Source organism: Bradysia coprophila (genome assembly GCF_014529535.1).
Source record: "Bradysia coprophila strain Holo2 chromosome X unlocalized genomic scaffold, BU_Bcop_v1 contig_473, whole genome shotgun sequence".
In the NCBI taxonomy this organism is placed as follows: Eukaryota; Metazoa; Arthropoda; class Insecta; order Diptera; family Sciaridae; genus Bradysia; species Bradysia coprophila.
This window is the reverse complement of record NW_023503340.1, coordinates 634,078-658,767: the sequence shown is the minus strand read 5'-3', so window position 1 is coordinate 658,767 and position 24,690 is coordinate 634,078. Positions and strand designations below refer to the sequence as shown.

Here is a 24,690-nt window from a genome sequence, read left to right as displayed (position 1 = left end):
TCGATCAAATCCTTTTTGGAAAGGAAGAGCTGTTAAGCTTATGGCAGGTAAGCTCTCTAATCTAAAGATATGTTATTCTGCCTTCTGACTGCCTCTTTGACAGCATTTACGAAAATGTCGTTTCGCACAGCTCGATCGTTAAATCTGCTCAATTTAAATTGTTTCTGACAACGCAAATATTTCTTATTTTGGTTAAAGAATCAAAATTAATTATAAAAAAATCATCTGTTTCCTGACAAAACAAAAACAAAAATAATAAATCATTTTACTGTATTGGGAAAGTCATGTAACTAAGATGCCAATCTTTTCCGTAATTCTCCGAGCTCTCTCATTCTCTGAGCTCTGGTCAGTAGTTTCCTATAGCAAAGGGATTGTTATATACCTGTGAAGTAGAAGATTTGGTATCAATTACTTCTATGTGAGGTATTACTGTAAAGGTAAGACATGGTACTCTATGGCTTGGCTATGCAATATTTTCAATCTACAGTTGCTAAGAAAAGGGTGAAATCACTCTCGAAAATTCATCAATTTGGGCGATTTTTCATTTTTTATAAAATGATTTTTATGTGGAATCCATACTGCGCCGTAACTACAAGATCTCAGAAAAACACCAACGATCACACATCCCGTTTATTGTGGTAGAAATATTTGTAAAACGTTAATTCTCTTTAAACTATATGGTCTCCCAAGAACTTTTAAAAAAATTGGACGCTGGTTATGAAATCTTCATCTTGAGCCACTATAAAGAGAGGAGTAACACATCTAACGATTTTGTAACAATAAAACTTGATGTGTCTATAAGATTAGGTTTTATTTTAAAAAAAGGATCTGTTATCACCCCTGGGTTCGATTATTTCATCAATATCGTTCATGGAGAGCATTAACCGTTACTAAATTTAAACACGGTCTAATTACCCCCTGCAACCGAAAATATTCGAGAAATCTTAAGGTTGCATGTATAAGGTTGCACTGCGCATATCTAATTCTCTTAATTGCCAAAAACTAAACTTGAAAACGAAAATAGTGAAACATTAAATTTCTAAATCAAATTGTTCCACCTTAACAGAAACCTACAAATTCGAAACTAAATGCAATATTTCATTGTCCGTTCAATATAACACAAGATCGGCGAGAGGTTAGAGTTTTATTCTATCGAATCGTAAATATATTACAAGAGAATAGCGAGACTAACGAAGCACCTGTATAAGAGCTAAAGCATAATTTTTGGTTTAGCTGAAAAATCAACCGCATTCGTTAGTTAGTTGATAATTTATCGTGCGCAGAAGTAGACCGCTTGGCGTGTGTGTTGTGTTGTCTTTAAATAAAATTGAAAATATCGGTACTTTCGCTTAAATTTGTTATTTTATTTTTTTGATCTTCAACGAAATTTGATTTTTCATTGAATGCAACAATGACAATCTACAGTAAAATTGTGCAAATTATTTTAATAAATTTTTAAGAGAAATTTGTGGATTAAATCACAGTCACAGGTACGTCGGGAGAATATTTTCATGTAAAAAATAAATAATCCTGCTAAAAGTCAATAACACCATCGCGGGGTAAATAAACCCCGTGACTACGTGACTAAAGAACCTTAAAGAACTACGAACTCGTTTCACTTATAGAATATTCCTACCATTCAATTTTATACATTTCTCACCTTTTGTGTTTCTCTTTTATTGTTTCTTACCGTTGAGGTGAATACACTTACCAGAGAAATTTGTTGTGGATACACTGGACTCAACTAGAACATGAAGAGATAGAAGAATTTACCTGCAGTGTCTTCCGATTTTCACTGTGACGTTAAATCATTTCTTTTTATTCTTGATTTCACGTTGTTTGATGATTTAAGTTATTTTTTTGTCTGTTGTTGTTATTGTTAGAACTACCAAGTAGTGAGTACCGATACAAATGACTGAATGGTAATATGTAAATTTTAAACATTAGTTTGATCCCATATCTATTTTTATTACGGTTTAGAATTAGATCATACTGTTGTTCCTTTGCAAAAAAAATAATAAATTCTTACATTTGTTCGAATCGGAGAATCGGTCACGAGGCATGTTTTTGTAACGCCTCCGTAAAATATTTATGTTTTTTTGATTAAAATTTGTTTTGACTGAAAAACACACTTTGCGATCCCAATTTAGGTAAAAAAAATGGTTTCAATGATTCAGTTTTTTGTTGATCATCTAATTCGGAAGTGTAGGCAAAAAAAATGTTTTAACACCTGAAATTAAGACAAATCAGTCAATATAATGCAATAAAAATTGGACATGGTTCTAAACCGTTCTTATCATCTTGAGCAGCAGACTCGTTGCCACCAAATTTAGACCAAGGCAGGGCCTATTTTTCAATTTTCCTAATGAATTTTCGTGAATTTTAATGAAATTCATGAAATCTGATGAATTTTAATGAAATTGATGAAATTTAATGAATTTCATGAAATCTGATGAATTTTAATGAATTTCATGAAATCTGATGAATTTCAAAGAATAACTTATGATTTAAACGATTTATTAGTCTGAAATATAACAGAATTTATGTTTAAAATCGAACTATTCGATTTTGTACTTTATTTTTTCTTTGATTGTCGGATGGTGTCCCAAATACGCCTTTGAACCACTCCTGTTCATGACTTTTACAATTTGATTTTTCACGTCGTTTCTTCTTGCTTAACCAATACTGTACAGAAGGCGTAGGGTCAAATTTTTCCAAAGGCCTCATGTTTGTATTTACGTACAAGTAGTCAGATCAAGTGTCTTGTGAAATTGTCTAACGATCAGGGGTTTTGAACTTGTTATACACATCTGTAAATATTATTGCTATGAACTCATGGGGAGAATGATTACTGCAACTACTTACTGATCAACCGTTAAACATCGGCTGAATGCGGCTTGGTAGCAACAATTCTCGCCAAAACAATCTTGAATATGTTGAAATCGTTCGGATTGCATTCAATGAAAGCTCGTAAAATGTCGTGGGCTGAGACAAGCTGTTTTGTGCACATACTATATGGACTGCCCAGTCTTGACTTGTGTTTCTAAGTTCAGCATTGCGTTCAAGTGGTACAAGCAATATTACGGACATAAAAAAGAACATACGAAGCCTATCAAGGTTGGGGAAAGCAGATGGCATTTCCAAACGGTAAAAGACCACTTGCTACAAAAACATGCCAAACGGCCATCTGCCGAAACTCAACGAACGTGGCAGATGAATCAGTGAACGTGGCAGATGAATCAGTGAACGTAGCAGATGAATCTGTGAATGTGGAAGATGAATCGGTAAATGTGGAAGATGAATCGGTAAATGTGGAAGATGAATCGGTAAATGTGGAAGATGAATCGGTAAATGTGGAAGATGAATCGGTAAATGTGGAAGATGAATCGGTGAATGTGGCAGATTAGTCACTGGGATTTGATGAAAATCAAGTCGAAGTGACTTCGATTCGAGGAAAACGGTGAAGAGGATCAACAAGTTCTGTAAATGAGGTCGTTCCTCTAAAAAGATCGAGACGAGCACGAAAACTGAAAAAATAATTCCGTTTTCCTCCTGTAGGTTTTTTTTCCGTTTCTTGACCATCAAGATGACATTTTTGTTGTATTCAAGTTGAAAATAAAGATTAATGAATTTTCATGAATTTTCATGAATTTTAATGAAATCTGATGAAATTTGATGAATTTTAATGAAATTGATGAAATTTAATGAATTTTGATGAATTCTAATGAATTTCATGAATTTTCAAGAATTTGATGAATTTAATGAATTAAAAATAGGCCCTGGACCAAGGTAGAGCTTATTTTAGAGAATCTGGAAAATTCCGGAAAATTCCTTAAAAAAATATAAATTGTTTTTCGGAATTTTTCGGAAATATTCTAAATTTTCTTTAAAAAAAAATTAGAACTAAAATTCCCAAAAATAACCTTTGTGCGGTGATGGTTCTTGTTTCGAGCAATTTGGGGCTGCGTGTTCTGAATGTCCAGATCGTTGACTTCTTTATGGTTAGATGCTGGAACCAAACCTTGTTCCGGTTTTTTGACGATGACCTTAATTAATTATTGAGGAGAAAGCTTTCGCCATAATGTTCCTTAATTCCAAGAACATTATACCGATCACTGTAGGTAGTAATGCCTACACTCATTGCAACGTTTACGATGCAAACAGGAAGTTCCATTGAATGTAAATGTTAAGCTTTATGAATTGCATTTGTGTCATCATTAATTTTAAGTTAATTTCTTTCGTCGATTATAACGGAATCGGATTGACTTTCACTCTGAAAATCCCATATAAATGTATCAATGTCTGAAATTCTCTTGCGTATTTTCGAGCAATGACGATACTTATATGCTGATGCACATCCATAATTCAACTTGCAAATAATTGAAGTATAATCCGATGAAATTGAATAGATTGCAGTTATTCAGTTAATTTGTTGCACGACATCCAAATATAATACCTAAATATGCCTTATAATGGTAAATGGTTGATTTGTTTACCTCAATTTCTATGTTCTACCAAAATATTATAAATTGGCGTGTGTAACATCACAATAAAACTGACTTTATTATACCAGTTTTGATACTTTATAGTTTTACAAACCTGAAACTTTGAAGGATAATCAAAAAATCGATTCCGTAAAACCTTGAAATGAGTTAAGAATAATTCTTCAAAATTCTTCAAAAATGTGACCTAAGCCAATGTGATTCGGTCCTATTTCAGAAATGAAGATCTTCTAGCAGTATTAACATATTTTAACAGATCTGAACTGACACGATTAATTGAGTATAAGTAAATTTACTTATTGACAGTGCTCACAATCTGTAATCGATGCAAAGTCCAGAAAGCAAACAGATAGAATTTATCCTAAAATCTATTACTTCATCGGAATTTCCCGCTATAATGTTATTGAAAACTTCTGTTCAAAATTAGATTATCTGGCCTAATTAGCAGGCTAATTGACCCATTGTCCTATATCACATATTTACCGTATCTTCCGAATCGAGACTGAACGACTGAATAACCCAATTAACAAGAGGATTTACACTCATAAAATAACTTACACGTTCTGCATACCAATTGATTTACGTTTCATCAATTTAGAAGATTGTGTTATGTCTGTGGCGATCGACAAGCACATAATAACATTAGGAGCTATGTGTTAATCATTTTCAATTATAAAATATGTCTGGGGTCAAGCACCTAATCACCCAATCACATTCAAAATAAAATGTTTCTCTGACGGGTAGGTAGCAGCGGAATAAACAACAACATACAAACGCAACACATGGTAATTCCAGGTGTGTTTTACGACCACAGCGGAAAAAATGTCCTTCTAATCACCGATAATCGAAGGGTCGCTGTCTATTGGTTCAGAGAAAAATGTGCCAGCGATTTCACTACATTACGTAAATTTACAAAAATCAAGTTGTTTTTTCGACTCACTGCTTAATGGATATTAGAACGGTCCATATTGTTGAATAGAATGAGACTCACATCCCATATCTCACAGTCACAGTCAATTCGTCGGCTCACAAAATTTAAATGGAACATTTTGTTTTTAATTTCGTTATGACGTGCAATGAAATAATTTTTTCCGATCGCTAATCAATTTCACATTATTGTGTTGTCGCACGCAAAATAAAACTGTTTAAAAACATGCAAAGTCATTTCTTCGTTCCCAAAACTATCCTGCTGCGCAATAGTTATTTACGTAACAAGGGATAAAAAGGTGAAAAAAAAAGAGTCTTCGTGTAAATTTTATTGATCTGAGGCGAAGCCGATGTCTATTAACACAAGACCACAAGACTTTTTACCTTTTTATCCCAAGTTATGTAATGGATATTCTATGCTTTGGTTTTCCCTAGGGTCGAAAATGGCATATTTCACACCTAGCGAAAAAATGAAAATTCGGTTAGGTTTCAAAAGCATGTAATATTAGTTTACTGTACCAGGGAAGTAATTTGATAACTCGTATCCAGATGAGTAAAAGGATCCGAGGGCCTGAGCCCGAGGTACTGTTACTCATTGTGATACAAAATATCAAATTATTTCCCGTGTGCAGTATGCTATTTTACTTTACGAGCGAGGTAAAGGGTTTTCCATGGTGAGACTGTTCCATGCTTTTGACATCTAAACCAATTTTCTTGTTTTCCTGAGGTGTGTAATGAGCCACTTTCGACCATAGGGAAAACAAAAGCATATGAAAACTATTTTCTAAAAGGCTGAATGTTCGTCAAACAAGGCTGGAACTGAAATAAATTTCGATATGAGAACAATCATTGTCTATGGTTTGCGTCATTTTTTGCGTCATGAGAGATGGCAACTTTTTTTTTGATGATCATTTCGATCATAAATATTGCGGATTAAATCAATGAGAAAGATTTCTAAAAAAAAACTTTTTTGTTCGGTTCACGAAAGAATCAGAACATAAATAACGTAAAATGATGATTGGCAAAAGGAAGGAGTGTTTTATCATAAAATGTTAATGTATAACACGTTTAACTCAATCTACTTTTAAATGGCCTCTATTGGTCGATTTAAGTTGATTGATTTATTACTTTTATGCTTTAAGGTGTTGCTCATAATTTGGACATTAAAAATGCAATAAAATTTTGCTTCAGTAAACAAAACGAAATTTCCGACGACTTTGTGGAAACATTTTTTTTGTGATTTCGTTTTGTTTATGTTGTACCAATCTAATGAAACGCAAATAAATATGCTCACTCATCTTGATCTTCATTTTCACAGCACATTTATAACAGCAAACAAGTTTTTTTTTCTCTCTCTCTTCATTTTCTTAAAAATCTACAATTTTGACCATGACTTTTTTTTATTAATGAACAATCATCACATATGTAAACGCAAAGTGTGTAATCATAATATTTAATTTATACAAAAATTGGCTAATCATTTTTTTCTTCTATTTTTTTCGTTATTAATCAAACCGAATTTCATTCTCACTTTTAGTGGAAAGATGATGGGAGAGTGAATGGTCAAAATAGAAAAAAAACAGTTTCTTGTGCAATAAAATTAAAGATGATGAAGTTGAGATGGAACCGGATCATGAACTTTGAATTTAACGGTTGATTAACAACAAAAAGTCCATCCGATGTCAACTATTTTTTGTTCCACTTATAATTTCACCATTTTAATGTGCCGTTTAGTGCCCGATATTGTAGCCTTTTTGAAACAACTGATAGGCTTAAGCTTTAGCTTAAATTCTCCTAGATAAATGTCGACATGAATGTTAAATCGAGCGAAGAGCGAAGTACAAGATTTTGTATTAAACACTGAATTTTATTAAACAATGGAAGTAATAGACTTATAAATTATACGTTAATCCGAATGCCGTTAATTAAAAACCTTTTACTATTGTTATGATAGTAGAATTTTCATAAAATGTCTTACAAATTCGACATATTTTTTGATGAATTGTTGTATGAAATTTTTAGGTAAAGTTGTATTGATGAAGAATTTTTAATTTGTCTTTTTGGCATGACCAACAAAATTAAATTTGGTTTTCCGACTTTCCCAACCTATAGACCAGGCTATCATTTAGGGCTCACCGCATTTATCATAGAAATAGCATATATGCTTGCACTCACACATTTTGTAATTATGCTAGCAATCTGTACACTCAAACGTACGACTGAATCCCCAAATATCCGTCTAAACGGGCTGTCCGGTATGTCTCACAATTGGCATTAGCAACTTGTTCTATTTGTCTATGATTTGAATATGCTCAAAACACTGAAAATATGTCATCATATATAAATGACATGCTTAGCCACGATTTGACTGCCCTTGACACCTTGTATAGCTATTTTGCTAACTAGTTAGTAAGTGGGCTTGTTTTGCGCACTAGATGTGAGTTTGCCGATACGAACGGAGCGAGTTCGGCAACACATCGTGTGCGCAAAACGCCATTTACTAACGTGTTAGCTACAAGATTTTATCTACTGTTAGTTGAAACATTCATAATTTTCAAGTAAAAATCATCTACAAAAAATCCTGTTACACATGATCGTAGTAGGATTCTGTCAATTGCGTACGCATAAGTTGCTATATTGGTTATATGCATAATATTTATTATCTGTCTAGAACGATAATCTCGAGCTTATCTCTCTAGGGAGTTTTTACTTATCTCGATATATCTGCTCTCGACAGATAAAATATGGTATGCACCTATTGCCAGACTGTTATTTTGGCATGTAGGCATTATTGCCAACGCCTTTGGCTCTGGCAATAATGTCCTACACGTCAAAATAACAATCTTGGCAACAGGTACATAATATATATTATCACATAAGCGAAAACGAGACAACAACATAGACCTGAAGTGTAATTTTTGAATAAATGATGGAATTTGTTTATGTACTGTCCGTTTGACAAGAGGATCGCCACGGTTCAGCAGGGGGTTTTGAACATTTGTTTTTTACACGTTGGCACTCGTGCTCTTGTCAGATTCAAGATTGTTTTTACGAAGGTTACGCTGATTATACTTTGTGAAAAAGGCCAATACCTTGCAAATATGTCACATCTTGGACAGAATTTGACACTGCAATATCTGCAACATGAAAAAACTAAATGTTCGAAACCCCCTGAAACCCCGTGCTTCCACCTACGTAATATACACAAACTAGGTGAGCCAATCTTAATTTATTAAACTTCTAGTGAAGTAATGTTGACATCCGAACACCGCGCGTATGTGATAAAAGAGTGTTTATTGTTTGTGTTTGAAAAACAGCTGATACAACTTCGTGGCGAAATTTCACCGCTTCTAACTGTACAACCAACAAATACTTTTCAACGACGATTTTTTACTTAAACAACGCACTTCAAGCAATAGTGGTACTCTAAATAGAGTACTGAAACTTGACAGTGCTCCATACAAAATTTTACACTGTAAAAAGAGTAGGAATAAAATTTCATACAAAATAGCACTTTTGCTTGAAAAAAAAGTGCGAAAAAATCTCTTCATGCGTCATCGAAAACAGGCTAAGAAAGTGAAGTTTCTTGTCCCTGAATAGCATAAAAGTGATGAATAATAATCGAACATCAGGTGAACCGTCAAGTTGGACTCTATTTAAACATTTTGTGGCACAAATACTTCAATTCTAACAATTGTTGTGAAATTGAGAAAAAATCTCAGACCTATTAATTGAATCATCAAATGTTAAGTGTAAGGTCACAATTGCAAGACTTAAGTGGCGTTTTTTTTTCGTTACAAAATTTTTGAATTCAAGTTTTAAAAAAAAAACGAAGAAAAATTCAATTTCATAATTTCTTAGCCAAAAAAAAACATGAAATTATATTCAACGTAAATTTATTGAACACAGCACAAACCCGTGCGCGAGAGTATATCGATTCTAAATTTTATATTTATGTTGTTGAATTAACATAAAAAGTAAAATTTATTCAGAGTTAATATTTGCCAAGAAAACTAGCACCTCTTCTTAAAAAACATTCTGAAATATTTCATATCTATCGCTCACCTATACCACATATAATAACCGTACTCGATGATGATAATAGACAACTGAATGTAATTTAACCAGTGTCGTATTATTATCTTATCCACAGCTCAATTTTTTTTTTTTGGAAAAACCGTTCAGAACCAAATAAACTTACATTTAATCTCCGGTCTACTCCTACAATAAGTGTCTCCATCAATATTTGCGTTGGTAAACAAACCATTGTAATTCAAAGCTTTTAGAAGTGTTATAAGATCACGACAATATAATAATAAAAAACCAATTCGTATGATGAAAAGGCATATAACGTGTGGTAAATGAAATCCTAGATGTTCGCGTCATATGCTATAACTATAAATACGCTGGAAAAATTGCTAAAAACATTTTCAAATATATTTTTTCGGAATTTACGTTAATTTCATTAATTGATGTTTAATTAATTAATAATTACGTTCATAAGATTTTTAATGATACGTTGTGTACGGAACGTAATTAATAATTAAATTTCGATAGGTAACTCGTTTCAAAACAAATTATTTTTATTTTCGGTTAGAAAAGAATTATTCAATGTTTGCTCAAATCGTTCAACAACGGACTGTAGGAATTAATAAATTATTATTTTTTTTTTTTGCATATTAAATTAAGTAAATAGAAAACAGACATATTGCTTAAGAAGTGCGGCTTTGCATCGGAAGTTATATTCGGTCTATAGATTGAAATGATAGATGTTATGGATGGTCAGGTCTGTTTAGAACACGCAGATTTTTTTTTTTTTTTTCAATCCAGTCAACACATCGGTTATTTTATATTCATGTGCCGTTTGCTTAACAGTTCAAGAACATAGTATGCAGCAAGAGTGCATTCGATTCGATTTAAAGTTGTTCGAATTCAGAATTTGTTTGAAATGTTTAAAAAAAAGGATGAATCCGGTAAAATTTAGTCATGCAGCTCTTTTCAGCTAGTTGAGAAGATAACAAACACATTCTATACGTCATATTGATCATTTCAGAATTCATATGGCGTCATATTTTGGTTCTACGTGACGTGCAATTCTTATATCGTAAATTATTCGATGAACTCACAAAACGAGCTACAGAAATGGTCATTTGCATCATAACTTGTAGCTTTACCATCATGCCAGTCTATTTACTTTTTAATAGAGCAATAAATTGTTCTGCAGTCACAATATGTTCGAGGAGCGTTCTTAGCGCTGAAACACTAAGGTCTGACGTCATTGTGTGTCAATCAATGAGATAACTGCTGCTAAGACAATTTCATTTCTTGACATCTTTCACCATGGCCTGAACATATTTTCGCGAATTTTCCATGGAATATAGGCCATACGATTCGAGTGGTACAAAATCGATTTAAAGAACGTCTAGGCAGAAAATCTGTAATTCTGTAAAGTTCTATAATATTCTTTGTACAGTCGGAGGCAGTGAAATTTCAGCATGAATTTGCTTTAGCTGTTTTTCAGCTGATCAACACATTCAATCAAAACTGTTTATACGATTGAAGACGCTACACGTGTAGGCAGTTTTGATTGTTTGTGTGGATTAGCTGAACAACAGCTGAATCAAATTCAAGTTGAAATTCACTGAGAATTTAAAAAAAAAAATCAAAAATTCTACAAAATTTTCTAGAATTTCTAAAAATATAAAATAGGTTCTGGACAAACAGCAAGTGAACTAACTAAACGATACAACAATTTATCCTATTGCTAACTGTTAAAATTCAAGTCAGGTGGTTATAAGTGTATAAGTAAAGTCCGTGAAAGTTTTTTTAAAAATATTGGACTATGCGATGCGATTTTAAGAACCCAAATGTCCCGAAGGTGAATAAAGAAAAAATAACCCTAAGATTGAGAGAGTCCATAAAATCAATGAGCTTTGGAGGTTGAAGTGAGCAAGACATCTTTTTAGCCCCGTACGAAGTACAAGGGGCTAATAGGATTACGATGCCGTGTGTAATTGATGGAATTCGAAGCAGACGGTAAGGGCAAAGTGTTTGCCTATGTTCATAGATAACGAATCCGCAATAAAAATTTTGTCCGTCCGTCTGTCCGTCTGTCCGTCTGTCTGTCACGTCGATATCTTGAGTAAATCAAATCCGAAAATTTTTTTTCCCCTGAAATATAGTCGAAATAGTGAGGCTAAGTTCGAAGATGGGCAATTTTGGGTCGACCCCTCCCGAGCTGGGGCCCCATAAGTGATTTAACGTTTTCTGAAGATATCTCTGGCCATTTAAAGGCTACACTTGTAAGTGATACGTCAAATGAAAGGTATTTACAATACCGATCGACAAAAAAAAAGTTTATGGAAATCAGATGATCGACTCGTTAGTTAGACCCCTTGGAGTGAACTAGGTACAGGGTGGCAAGCCGTTTTTGCTTGTAGGTTGGCCAAATTTGAACGGATTTCGATGCATTTTGCTTTATTAGATAGGTATTGACCATACCAATCAGGGAAAAAAAAGTTCATGGAATTCGGTTTACAGAAGCGTGAGCTAGGTCTCTTGGAGTGAGCTTATATGTGGCTACTCGGCCCTACAGTGAACGTGGTGTTTTTTGTTAATATATCGAGTAAACTTTGATCGAATTTCATGAATTTTTTTTGTTTGAAAGGTATTATTGAATGTAAAGCAGCTGTACTAATTTCCACCTCCTAACAAAATGGCCGTCGGCCGCTATTTTGGATTTTTGTAAAAACAATAGAAATCGGTGAAAATGATACTTACAAACTACTGATCAGTGGGAAGTAATTGGTTATGTGTGTGGGGTGTTTCAAGCATCCCAAATATGGATATCTATTTATAAATATATACAGCTATATTGAGCTATATAACGGTGTAGATAGTTCTTTTGAGCTATATACTAGCATATTTATTCGTAAATTGTTTATTTATAGGTAAATACAGGTTAATATAAATTGTTGCAAAAATTTTTAAGTTTGGGTTACAGTTGAAAGGAACGTCGTACGGGGCTTCGTAATAGCGCTATGCGCAATTTTTAAGACGTGCACATTTCATAAGGGTCGCGTACGCAATAGATGTACGGGTTCGTACGGGGCTCAGTCGCAGCGAACGCTCCGACTGTTCTGACGGCTCGTTTACTTTTGTAACGAGTCAACCGACTCAAACTCATGCCAATGGGTGTTCTGGATACAAAACAAATCCTATCATAATTTTAAGCTATTTTCAGACACAAAATTTAAAATTCTAATCTAAATTCGAGTGGAAAAGAAGATTCTAACATCCGCACATTAATTATCTCTTTTTTTTCTCAACACAATCTTTCAGACTCAATGTCCATTATGTCCATTATCATAATGGCATTATGTGTCCAAGTATGGTCAAAAATATGTTCGACCCTCGACGGAACTCGTTTTAGAAATGAATCAGACTTGACATTACATTCTTGCTGAATGAAAACAAAAAAAAACAACAACAACAAACAAACAAACGCCAATATCAAATTGTCTTATGTGATCCAAATAACAAAAAGAAATTAAATTTTTATGCTTTGACTATTCAGAAGAGAAAAAAAATCATAAACATTAATCGACCATGAAAAGTCTATAATGGAGTAGTTATTGAACGAAAAAACATTAAAATTCTTCTGCATATATATCCATCCAAATTTTATGTTATATTCCACATCCACAACGGACATACCTAATACGAATGTATTTAAAAACAATATTATTTATAATATGATAAATAAAAATTTAATTAAACTAAATAGCCCTCATAATACGAAACTAGTTTGCGTATTAAAATGATTGGAAACAGCAACAGCATGTGAATTTCGATAATTTTGTTGATTAGATACAATATAGAAAGACAAAAAAGAACCACACAATGTTAATTAATTGTAATAATGGTGTACATGGCTTTAGTTTGCAATGTAATTTAACCAACACGGTTCAATCAAAATGTTTATTTTTTTCATTCGAATTGCATTGACCTTAAAATAATTTTAATTTTTTTTTGATTTCAATCAATTCTCAATAATTAATTCATTTTTTCAAGCTAATTATTTTTAACAGTTTTGACTTTCGCTATAAACATTCTGTTCAATATTCGTCACCTGTTAAAACAATCCCACATCTGATGGTAACTACAGCATCACAGTCCAGCTCTAGTCTTAGAAACTATTTTAATTGTTCAATATTTAATCTCTGTATCGATGTCACTGGACAAACGATGTATGACAATTAATTAAAAAAAAAATCTTCCGATTTCGGAGCCCATTTGGACTCTGAACATTTGTAGATTGTAGAAAAACACGTGGTATCGTGGTATACACCTACATCGTAATACAGGGAAAACATTTTAAGCTCGCCTCCTCTTGACTCGTGTACATTTTTTGTGCCTCCAATTTTGGTAGGTTGTGTTGACACAGGAAAAATCATCGGCAACATTTGCAATTATTAGTTAAATTGAAGAAACATAGATACCAATTAGGTTAGAGCAGCCAGACAAGTTAATTTTCATCGTCGAAAGCACAATTCTGAGCAAAAAAAAAATTGTTCTGCGTCTCCTTGTGAACCGATTTCTTTTTTCGAAGTTGGTCTAGCATCAAAACGCTCAGCCACCCATAAAAAACATGAGATGGCGGACCCATATCTTCGATTTTAGATTTGACACGGTTTTTAGACGTTCGATATATACAAATTGTGGCCGTACATATAGTTCTAGTTGCCGGGATATTCAAAAAAAAAAAATCTTATCGAGGTCCAAGTTTTGATCAACTGACAAAATGTGCAGCTGTGCAGGCGTTCTTATGATGGCAAAATTGATTTTAGAACAACTTAAGAATTACGTTCTGCGTCAAAAAGATTGACATAGCCGTACCTAATTTAAGCCGCAGAAAATTGCAGCTAATGGCAGTTTATGGGCATACAGATATCAATTTAAACGTAGTCTCTAATGATCCCAGACAGTTTCGCCTAAATATCTGTAGATCATTAGGATAACATATCTATAACAACCTGTGTACAAGCACAACTGTGGTACTTACACAACCACACTATCTTGTGCATCATATTTCATTTTTGTGATTTTTTTCTTATTCATGTAAATTTCCTGTACATGTCGTCATAAAATTTAAGCAGTGCCAACGAAAAATAATTTAACCTGTCCGTTCTTGTAATTAACATGTTTCGTTGTAAAACGACTAAATCATCTATTTTGACGATGATTGCCAGAGAATTACTTACGTCTTATGTGAGTGTAAAAAGTCTACACCAAACTTATGACTAGCTAGCCAACCAGCATCATAACTGGCGACAATAGAATCAGAAACACCCTGTGTAACAGAATAAATACAAAAAATTGTTTTAAGATCGATTTCGATTTCCGATTTTTGATTTCCGATTTCGGAACTGTAATATTATTTAAGTACGCTCTGAACACATAATTAAGTAGATTTGCAAGTCACAATTCAATGATTGTGACTATTGAATGTGAATCGTGTGTATGAGCTACATAAAAAAAAACGCTCTGCGCATACCTGTAACCTACAATATGTTTGATTTTTTGCTGCTAGAATGATTTCCAGCAAGAGTAAAAGAATAGGTTTTTTTTATTACGTTTCCGTGTTAGATCGTGAAGGTTTTTATGTAGCTTAATAGTTAAGCTTCTGTAAATTAAGTCTTTTATCCATCCACATCCACAACGTTTTGGTTTTTTTTTTACTTAATTGTTTGTGAATATTAATTTGTTTATAACATTCAAAAATCCGTGACGCTTTTTTCGATTAGTTTTTTGTTTTGTTTTGTCTTTGTCAGAAAATTTGAATATTTGACTAATTTAAGGAAAGACTCAGACGCAATCCCGAACATTTTATTATCATGGGCGCGCGTTAGCATAGCGCCCGTGACGCAAGTCCTATTACTAGAAAAAATTTCAAAAAAAATTTTTTGTCGTAGACTGCAGAACCATATATACAGCAAATATTGAAGTTCTACAATTCAAAGACAAATGACTCCAAATTACCATTAAAAAAAACTAGGCGTCCGTACGAGTTCAACGAGCTATCACTTGTTCTTGCAGCTTAAAATTTGGCCACGCAAAAAATCTTCCAAGAAGCCCCATTTCCATACATTTTGGTCAATTTCAGTACTTTAAACGAATTGAAAAAATCCTACGTTACTTTGTTAGTCCGTCCGTCCGTCCGTCCGTCCGTGTTTCCTATCTTCTAAAGTTTTCTTTAGATTTTGTTGAAATTTTTGGAGTAGATTCTAGTCGTCATCCTAAGACATTCCAGAAAAAAAATTGGGGGGAACCGGCCTCGTTTCGGAGCTAGGGCTCCTCGAAGTTCCCATATAGGCCCCATATAAGAACACATTTAAGTGTGTGTGTATGGACTTTGTCACTTTGTGACGCAAAATTTTTTTGCTAAAATTTTGTTTCTAGAATTTCTTTGGTCAAATTTTTGCTGTTACAGTTTTTGCGTACAAGCGCAGAATGCGTCACCTCCAGCGATATCAGTTGTTTTGGAAGTGTGCACAGGGACTTGCGTCACTTTTACTCTTTTGAATGTTTTTGACTGATATTCACTAAACCCCATCGATTCTGAGGTAAAAAAAAGAGCTTTATGAAAAGTACGCACACTTAATTCTATGACATTACGTTTTATTGCGTCACGACCTTTTTTCTGAATCTCTCGTTTCATACATTTCTACAAGATGTTACACTTTTAGAGAAGATATAAGCGCACAAATTTTTGAATATTTATCTTTATTATTAGAAATAAACGGATGATGCATACCTTTCGAATGTTCTCTTTATGAAGAACGTAGACATTTGAAGTTATTGTGATATAACAGTCTTATAGAGAGTGGATTTGGCAATAGTTTGATTAAGATGTTTATGGTAGGTTAGTCTTTCCTATTTTTCCCCCAAGTTTTTATGTTTTTGTATGATTTTTAACGCCTAAACATTGACTACCAATCACAAAACAATCGTTGCTTTCAAAGCATTGAAATCTTTTGTATGAGTCTTCTAGTACATTAAATTGGATGAACAGAATACTTACTGCTGACCAGCGCTAACATGATAAATAGAAGCTTCCAATTCAGATGACTTCAGATTCAGATAATGAGGATTAATTAATGTGAGCTTTCGTCGAAAATATGTTTTTCATTCAGGTGGACCAAAAAGTGTTGAAAAGAATTGAGTTACTATTTCACTGACATTTCTACAGTCTCCACAGAGGAAAAATATTATCACAAGTCTGTGGGTCCATAACCTGTTACAGGTTGTACTTTCTCACAAAAATTGAGTCTTTATTGACTTCGAATAAATGTGAAAAGTTTCCTTCATAAAAGCCTATGGATGACAACGTCATAATTATAAGCTTATTTCAAAAGTTTTCGCGGATATGATTCATTACCTTTCGATATAATTTTCATTGCATCAGAACTTTGCTGACACATTACATCGGTCGAATACATTCTGACGCTATGTTCTGATTAAAGTTCTGCAGGTTACTGGCAAATTAAAATTCATGTCAATCATGATTCCTTTCTCGAAACAGGGGTATAGGTTGTAACTGGTGCTAATTGATTTGACAAAACTTAATCCTCCATAAAATTATGGCCGTATACGTTCGTGGGCTTCATATCCTTTGTACTTAAATCGTAAACAAAAATCTTTATCCTCCGAGAATGGAGAGTTTTAATCCGGAAATCTCGAGAGGTGTTTGCGTAGAAGCATCCTACTGATGACTTTGTTCATTCAAAAAATTTACATTTTCCCTTCCAGATTCACTCTTGCGATTTGGACTCAAAAATGCAACAGAGATGACTTCACTCGACATCGAAATAAAATGTACAACATTTTGGTTAATGTTCGAATTAATCGCAACATTGGCATTCATCACATTTGTTATTGGCTATGTGATTCTGGGACGACACCTTCACAGAAAATGCATTAAAGGGAGCACCGTTTTGGTAAGTAGCAAATACCAACGGTATTCTTCACTTAACATTAGTCATTGCCATTAGCGCAAATTGTGAAGCGTGCCGCAAGTGATCTTCAATTGCATTGAATCAAAACACTAATTTCAAGGTTTGTTGATATGATTGCAGTACGGTCGTTAATTTGATGAAAATTGTTTTTAATTCATGTCCAATTTAATTTATCGCATTGAATTTCCAGTCGTTGTTATAAACAACCTAATCATTTGAAGATTTCATCATGATTATGGTGTTACGTGTCAGTTTTGATGTAAATATCAAGAACAATTTTTCTCCATCGGTTTCATGAGCAAATGAATGGGATGATGAAGCTAAAGCCATTAAAGAGGATGGAAAATTTATTTATCATAGCGGGTCGGAGAATTTAGTATAGAAGTCGAAACTCAATTCACAATTTAAAATAAAATAGATAGAGAACGATGGAAGTATACTAATTTGCTGGGCGAATCCAACCGCACCTTTGGGTAACGTAATTCTCGACGAAAGTAATCATTGAACAACGACAAAAGCATATCGCTTATAGATTACTTCCTTAGTTTAAAGTAAATCGCCGAGAGTTTTTGTTACTAAATCTTGTACTTCATGTGTTTTAACATACTTTATAGTCAGAGAAAATCAGGCAGTATTGGTCTCTTATTTTTGTCATCGTTGTCTAGCAGATTACTAGTTGCAATACGTTGAAGAAACGCCGAGACTGTGGCGAGAATTTTGTAAATGTGTAAGTGCTCAACGATAAATTACCACTCAGTAATTTTCAATAATCGCGAAAATTTGAAAGAACCATCTCTTTTCAATCGTAATTATTGGTCAGACACTGCGTTCCACCCTTGGGGCATATAGACCAACAAGATACATTGGCCATCGGACAAAACATTTTGTACAACTATTTATGTTTAGAGTCGTGACAACTTTTGGCCTGTTACAGACGACAAGCATATGACCAGTATTATTATCAAGTCTATTACTTCCATCGATCAAAGTATTTTTAATCTGTTGATTTCACTTCACATCTTGTACTTCAATTTTTTTAACATGCATTTTACCGTATGCGACAAGTTAAACAATTCAACGGCATCACTAGAATATCAATCTGCTCCGGATCATACCTGTTGTACCGTCTTGAAATTTCTAAGAATTTACCTGTGGAACAACTAACTCCCATTCTGCGATGCCATTTTTCCTATATTTTGTTCTACTGAAGCCGCTAAGAGTGATGTTCTACTACTTCGAAATTATTATTTTCTTTCAGATTACGAATGGGAATTCCCAATTATCACAAGAAATCGCCCGTCAAATGATCAACAATCATCAATGCAAAGTGATTTTAGTATTTGAACCGGACGCTCATATACCTAAAACGGATGATAAATGCGTTTCGTTCGAACGAATCTACCAATGCAATTTTCTGGACCACAACCAAGTAAGAGAATTGAGAGACAACATTTTACGAAACGATGGTACGATCGATATTTTGATTGAAAATGGAAAAATGCCAACAACATCGAATGCCACCATTTCGATATTTTCATTTCCGCCGGAACGATTCATTGAGGAGACCAGCAACCGAATCATCATTACACTAAATGTGAGTGGTGTGTGTGTGTGTGTGTGATATTTGACCGGAACGGAGTTTTATGTTTTATTTTACGTCAATTATTTCCAATTTCAGTTGCTAATAAACTTTATTCCGTCATTAAAACATTCCGCACGTCGTGGCCATTTCGTTTCCATCCAGTCGGAGCCAAGTGGTGCTCGACCGTTTCTGGAAACATCGGCGGAAATGAAAGAGTTATGTAGACGTTTGAGCATCGATAACGATAATTTGAAGCCCAGCATACCGAATGAACTGTGCTTGTCAACGGTGGTGTTCAATGACAACAAGAGTGATAATAAGCTATTCAGAAAATTAGAATTAAATTTGTGCGAAATCGCCGGTACAATAATCAAAGGAATTCAAAGTGAGAAGAAAGTTGTAGTTGTAAGTGAAAGAAGAAGTCTGATAAATTACTTGTTAAAACTGATTAAATTTAAATGTTCGTAGTGAGAGGAAGAGGCGTTTTCTTTTACTCCATAAAAATAATCACAACCCCCTTCGGCCTTCGTAGAAAAGGAAACGAAACTTCAGATGAATAGATCTGAGTGGTCAAAAATCGAATTCACCATGTATGTATCATGTGGGAAGGAATGTACTATTTCATCGAATTTCATAAACGTTCGACGGCCTCAACATCTAGAGGTCATTACAAAGCTTAAGGAAAAAATTGAAAATGTGTTTATGGACCTCAGTTTTTCCTCTGATCAACAAAATTCACACGAAAACTCGACATTTCCCCTTTATTATGTAAATTACTACTTCCTCACATGGGCATCACACTAACACTCACATTTATGACAGTGTGCATACGGCATCGCACTCGGTTAGGCTACGCTGAAATTTATTATTTCTTCATTCGGTGGTCAGTCTAGTTGACGAACACTTCTCACATTGTTGTTTCATCACATTATACTGGAAAGTAATGAGCGTGTGAAGAATAGGTATGGTTGAAGGATGGGATCGGCAATTCTGCTGCGTTTTTTTTATTGTTTAGCATATGTTGAATATCGGATTACAATGGGAAACGCAGCATAATTGGCGATCCAGTTAACGCAAAATTGATCGTGTGTCTTAGTACTACTTGATTTGACATAAATTATGAATGTGTTCAAGATGAAGCGGTTGATTGGTAAAGAGAGATCTCACTTAGCCTGCCCTAGACGGCAAGCATATTAACAGTTTAACTATCTGATCTATTACTTCATTTGATCGAAGATTTTTAGAGATTGATTTCAGAAATCTTTTACTTCATTTGTTTTGTACATGTTTTTTGCTATATAAGACCTCATTACTGAGAGCTTGTCGTTTATTTTTGCTGTCGTTGTCTATAACAGGTTAAAAATCGCCACCGATAGCTCAACAAAATCAAAAAATCCCTTAACAAGAGAGAGATCGTATACTGCCTGCACTATTCAATCGATTGTTGTCGTCAACATTTATCTAATATTTCAAGCAGATGACCCAGCATGTAATACCGAGAGTTAATCTTACGAAACGTTATCATACGGACGGGTAATGTATAAATTTATCAAATTTTAAACGAAGTTAGTCAGTGTTTAAGAGAAACTGTTGGTATTACTTGATTGAAAATGATGCGCAAATTATTCCTTCTTCTGTGTGCCGTTTGGATAGTTTCCTCACAGAGGACACATTTGATAGCAGATGGTAATTCTGCTGGCACATATGGCCTGTTGAATAGAATTCTTGGAGGAACGGCCAATTCTCCATCGTACGAAGTACCAGATTGCGTTCATCCGATTCAGCATATCACGCAGCAGGTTGATACAGGTATCAGATCTTCATTGTTCAATTAAATAATGAATTCCATTGAGCTGCCTGAATTGACGCAATGGAAAGTCTCTTCTCCATGTCTCAAGTAGCAATCGAAAAACAGATAACAAAATCAAAATAACTTTTATCTCAGAGCTTGGAGCGCCAGTTTTTGTGTTTCATTCACATGTTGACCTTGATAACGATCGTTGCAGAGGTAAATTATCTTATTTAAGCGGGTAGGAATCCACGTTAAATTTCCTTCTTTACATTTTTAGTGTTTGACAGACTTCGAACAGAAATCAAAACCCATAATCCCAGTCCAGACTTTTTGAAAGGCTTCTATGGCGAAACAGTGTCGTACTCATGGGACTTTAAGCTAGATGCACAATTTCAACCAGCAACCAGTTTTACTCACATATTTCAGGTGAAGGCTGTTGGAGGAGAGGACAGCCAGCCGTTCATCACCATTACGCCAAGATTAACATCTGTTGGAACGACAGTCAGTGCACTGCAAATTTATTTGTGACATATTTTGCCTGAAATTCAACAAATTTCAGTTATTGCAATTAATTCACTCCGGCTTCAACTCAGCCCAATCTACAATCTGGCAAGGTCCACTGGCAAATTTCCTTGGTAGATGGATTCACGTTGAGGTAGAGTATCTTTGCGCTGTCGCAGGCAGATTCCACATGACCATGACCCGCAAGGATACAGGCCAGCAATTGATGACTTTTACAAGCAATAATATTGAAATGTGGCGAACTGGAAATACGTTCCAAAGACCAAAATGGGGTGTCTACAGAAGTCTGAACAATCGTGCCAGTCTTCGGGATGAACGTGCTTTCTTCAATAATTTCTGTTTGGCTAAACATCCCTACCGTTGCATTACAAACTAAATACAATTTTCTGAGACAATGTTGAAAATTACCTCTACATCTTGTTGAATACAATATGGTTGAGAAGTTTGAGTGGCATCTATCATTTTATTGTAATATTATTTAGAAATGGACACTCGCCTACCTATTATGTATGTTTACCTTGGCGGCATTTTCATTTAATCAAGACAAAGTGCGACCAACTTGATTCAATCTTAAAAGGTAAGCATATCACCAGTCGTATTAATGAATCTTTGGATCTGAGTTCTCGCAAATCTTTTACTTCGAACATACGTTTTGCTCTAATAAGACTCGTCAGCCAGAGTTTATCGTTAATTTTATATCGACGGTCCTATCACGAATATATTGCTTACAGGAAAGGGCAATAAAATTTCAGCCTAACTGTGCTTCAGCTGATTTTCAGCTGGTTCACTCATACAAACAAAACTCTTATTACGAGTACTCTTTGCTTGAGTAAACAAGCTGAAAAGTTTATCCATATTTAATAGTACGAGACCGTGATAGTGGTATAAACCTGTGTAGCCGGATTTGTTTGTATGAAAATCAGTTGAAGTAAAATTCGTCTGAAATTTGATTGCGCTTTCCTGTAATTGTTTTGATTACAAGGAAAGATCACTAGGAAATATTTCCTTTTTCTGAAATTTATCAAAGAATTTCTTCTCAAATTTCCTGTTTCGTCGGCGAATGTTAACAATCTACGCGAGCGAATTAATTGCTGCAAATTAAAAAAGAAGAAGAATAGATTCGGTATCGAGCACTTTTATACTTGAATCAAGTGACCGATTTATTGATTATTATGTGCGATGTGCTTGCTGATAATTTGATCTATTATTATCTCCAAATAAATCAGATGTTTGTAGTATTTATCGTATACGATATATCATCGCTGCCATTTGATGGGTGACCAAAAAGAACACAACGAAGTCATGTAGAAATATAACTTTATTTGGAAATTATTTTACAGCAGAGGAAAGAACTAAATTTTAAAATTTATAATTAAATATAAATAGAACGAACTGACTGACTGCATAAAAGAATGATTTAAATCTCTTCATTTATAAACATAACATTTTGTTTTAATAAATAATTATTTTTTTTTATGTTCTACACAAATGTTGCTTGCATTCAAAAACAAGTTGATAATATCCATAGTGCACAAAGAACAACCAATGCTGATTGAAATCAGAAATTTATCAACCACGAAGTATATTTATTCAAACTACAGTCTTCGAAAAATATTTTGCATTCCTTTTGCTTCTTTTCATCCCACACTCAATTCATCCGAAAGGATTACAAAATGTTTTCATTTGCTCTGTTAATTTTCGTTCATTCACTAGTAACTTTTTTAAGCTTAACTTTAAAGAAAATCTCCTGACATTTTATTCTTTCCGGGGCAATGCAGTGGACGTCAGTGAAATTTGGGCATGAATTTGCTTCAGCTGTTTATTGAAAGGCAACACACACTGTCATCGGGCTTTTCGCCTGACTGATTGAATGACATTACAAAGAGACGTTATATGTATTAAATCCAAGACACAACCTAATTACCGAATCAATCAGATGTCATTATTGTGGACAACAACCTGATGAAACGAATTATTTGTGTTGCGGTTGAGTTTTTAACCCTGAACTGGCCATCCAGTAGTTCAGTGTGACTCGACTTACACACTGCGATATTGAATAGTTTTATTGAGTGGGTTTCATTTTTAGCTGTCTTAATTTCACTGATGAGGGGACGTCATTTCGAAAATGTATGTTTTCTTCCTTTGTTCGACTTTAACGGTTTCAATGTGTAAAGTTTTGTGGAAACCGCCACCAAAAGAGTACTGAATTTCAGACACACGAGACTGATATAGAGATCATTTGAATTTATGTTTATGGCACATGAATCAAAATGTTTTCAAACAATCTGAGTTACAGTCCGTTTTTTTTATTTCGGAACACATTTGAGATATTTTAGAGTTTTAAAAGTCATCGATTTCATGGCATCGGCCTATAACAGAAGATGCGTCCGTTTCACACTTTCTCGCAGGCGCACTTTTTATTTTGAATTTGAATTTTTCGTCATTTTAATTTTTTTGTTGTTTTGCTACGCAAAGTGTTTAATTTCCGGTTTTAATATTTTATTTTATAATTTGGAGGTTCGATCCTCTAATTTGAGACTGTGCGAATAACAGAATTAATATAAATAACTTATTTTGAAGTTTTATCAGATTTTTGTCGTAAATTTTTCATAGATGAATAGTATTAGTATAGTTCTTCGGTAACGCGTAACATTTATTGACATTTTCAAGGTTATACACACGTTACAAGGCAGCGTCAATGTATAGAAGCACGACTAACCTTTACCCTACTGATTAAAATTTTTCAGATTTGGTAATTCAAAGAATTTACGACACATTTGTCGATTCAATACTAAGAACACACATTCTTATTCTACGGACTATAAAGGACCGTTCAGTGTGTGTGGCTTCTATTGAGGCCATTTATGGAAGAAAATCAAAGCCTAGCTTAGAAGTTTCTTGAATTAAATTTAATCGCGAAAGGTAAGTTTATCAATGGCGGTAAACTCTGACATTTGTTTCAACTAAAACTAAAATCATTTTAGACGAAGAGGAAAGTCTTATTAGAATAATTTAGATGCTAATACTTTGGAATATCGCATAAAAAAAACTTCGTAAAGGTTAATACAAACATTCGAAAATTTTCTGACGAAATGCCTAAAGCTGGGTTATGAAACAAAAGCTCTAGATTCATCGAAATTCAAAGAAAAAGGAAGAGCCAATATGCCGTAATTTGTAAGAAAAAACATGTGTAAAAGAGACAAAAAGAACTGTTCGAAGTTTTATGAAGTACTTTATGAAGTTCCAATATTCAGCTCAAATTAGAAAAAAAGTTTTCATTCAGGCGGAAAAAAACTTCACATTCACTCACCAGGTAGAGAGCCAAAACAACAACTTTTTCTCTCACCT

At 34.0% G+C, this 24,690-nt stretch overlaps 2 protein-coding genes across 4 annotated transcripts; both read left to right on the top strand.

Annotated features, from left to right (window-relative positions):
• Positions 1 to 885: 885 nt before the first annotated feature.
• LOC119070138 lies at positions 886 to 19,501 on the top strand. Of its 3 annotated transcripts, none has more exons than XM_037174464.1 (4): positions 886 to 1,490; positions 17,241 to 17,428; positions 18,705 to 19,040; positions 19,154 to 19,501. In XM_037174464.1, the coding sequence occupies exons 2-4, from the start codon at positions 17,279 to 17,281 to the stop codon at positions 19,250 to 19,252; spliced, it is 585 nt and encodes a 194-aa protein (XP_037030359.1). In that variant the 5' UTR covers positions 886 to 1,490; positions 17,241 to 17,278; the 3' UTR covers positions 19,253 to 19,501. The 3 variants fall into 3 exon arrangements, with proteins under 3 accessions (XP_037030359.1, XP_037030356.1, XP_037030357.1); XM_037174461.1 differs by having other exon boundaries at positions 896 to 1,490; positions 19,125 to 19,501; XM_037174462.1 differs by lacking the exon at positions 886 to 1,490 and adding an exon at positions 16,326 to 16,349 and having other exon boundaries at positions 19,125 to 19,501.
• A 1,076-nt stretch (positions 19,502 to 20,577) lies between these two features.
• Positions 20,578 to 21,796, top strand: LOC119070139. Its single transcript, XM_037174465.1, has 4 exons — positions 20,578 to 20,837; positions 20,974 to 21,036; positions 21,098 to 21,321; positions 21,380 to 21,796. The coding sequence occupies exons 1-4, from the start codon at positions 20,639 to 20,641 to the stop codon at positions 21,716 to 21,718; spliced, it is 825 nt and encodes a 274-aa protein (XP_037030360.1). The 5' UTR covers positions 20,578 to 20,638; the 3' UTR covers positions 21,719 to 21,796.
• The last annotated feature ends 2,894 nt before the right edge of the window (positions 21,797 to 24,690 follow it).

Excerpts from the sequence above, each read along its gene's own strand:
- LOC119070138 (XM_037174461.1), top strand. The coding sequence starts at position 17,279 with ATGACTTCACTCGACATCGAAATAAAATGTACAACATTTTGGTTAATG. Across the intron at positions 17,429-18,704 it reads TTAAAGGGAGCACCGTTTTG|ATTACGAATGGGAATTCCCA; the intron begins GTAAGTAGCAAA and ends ATTTTCTTTCAG. Across the intron at positions 19,041-19,124 it reads GAATCATCATTACACTAAAT|TTGCTAATAAACTTTATTCC; the intron begins GTGAGTGGTGTG and ends TTCCAATTTCAG.
- LOC119070139 (XM_037174465.1), top strand. The coding sequence starts at position 20,639 with ATGATGCGCAAATTATTCCTTCTTCTGTGTGCCGTTTGGATAGTTTCC. Across the intron at positions 20,838-20,973 it reads CACGCAGCAGGTTGATACAG|AGCTTGGAGCGCCAGTTTTT; the intron begins GTATCAGATCTT and ends CTTTTATCTCAG. Across the intron at positions 21,037-21,097 it reads TGATAACGATCGTTGCAGAG|TGTTTGACAGACTTCGAACA; the intron begins GTAAATTATCTT and ends TTACATTTTTAG.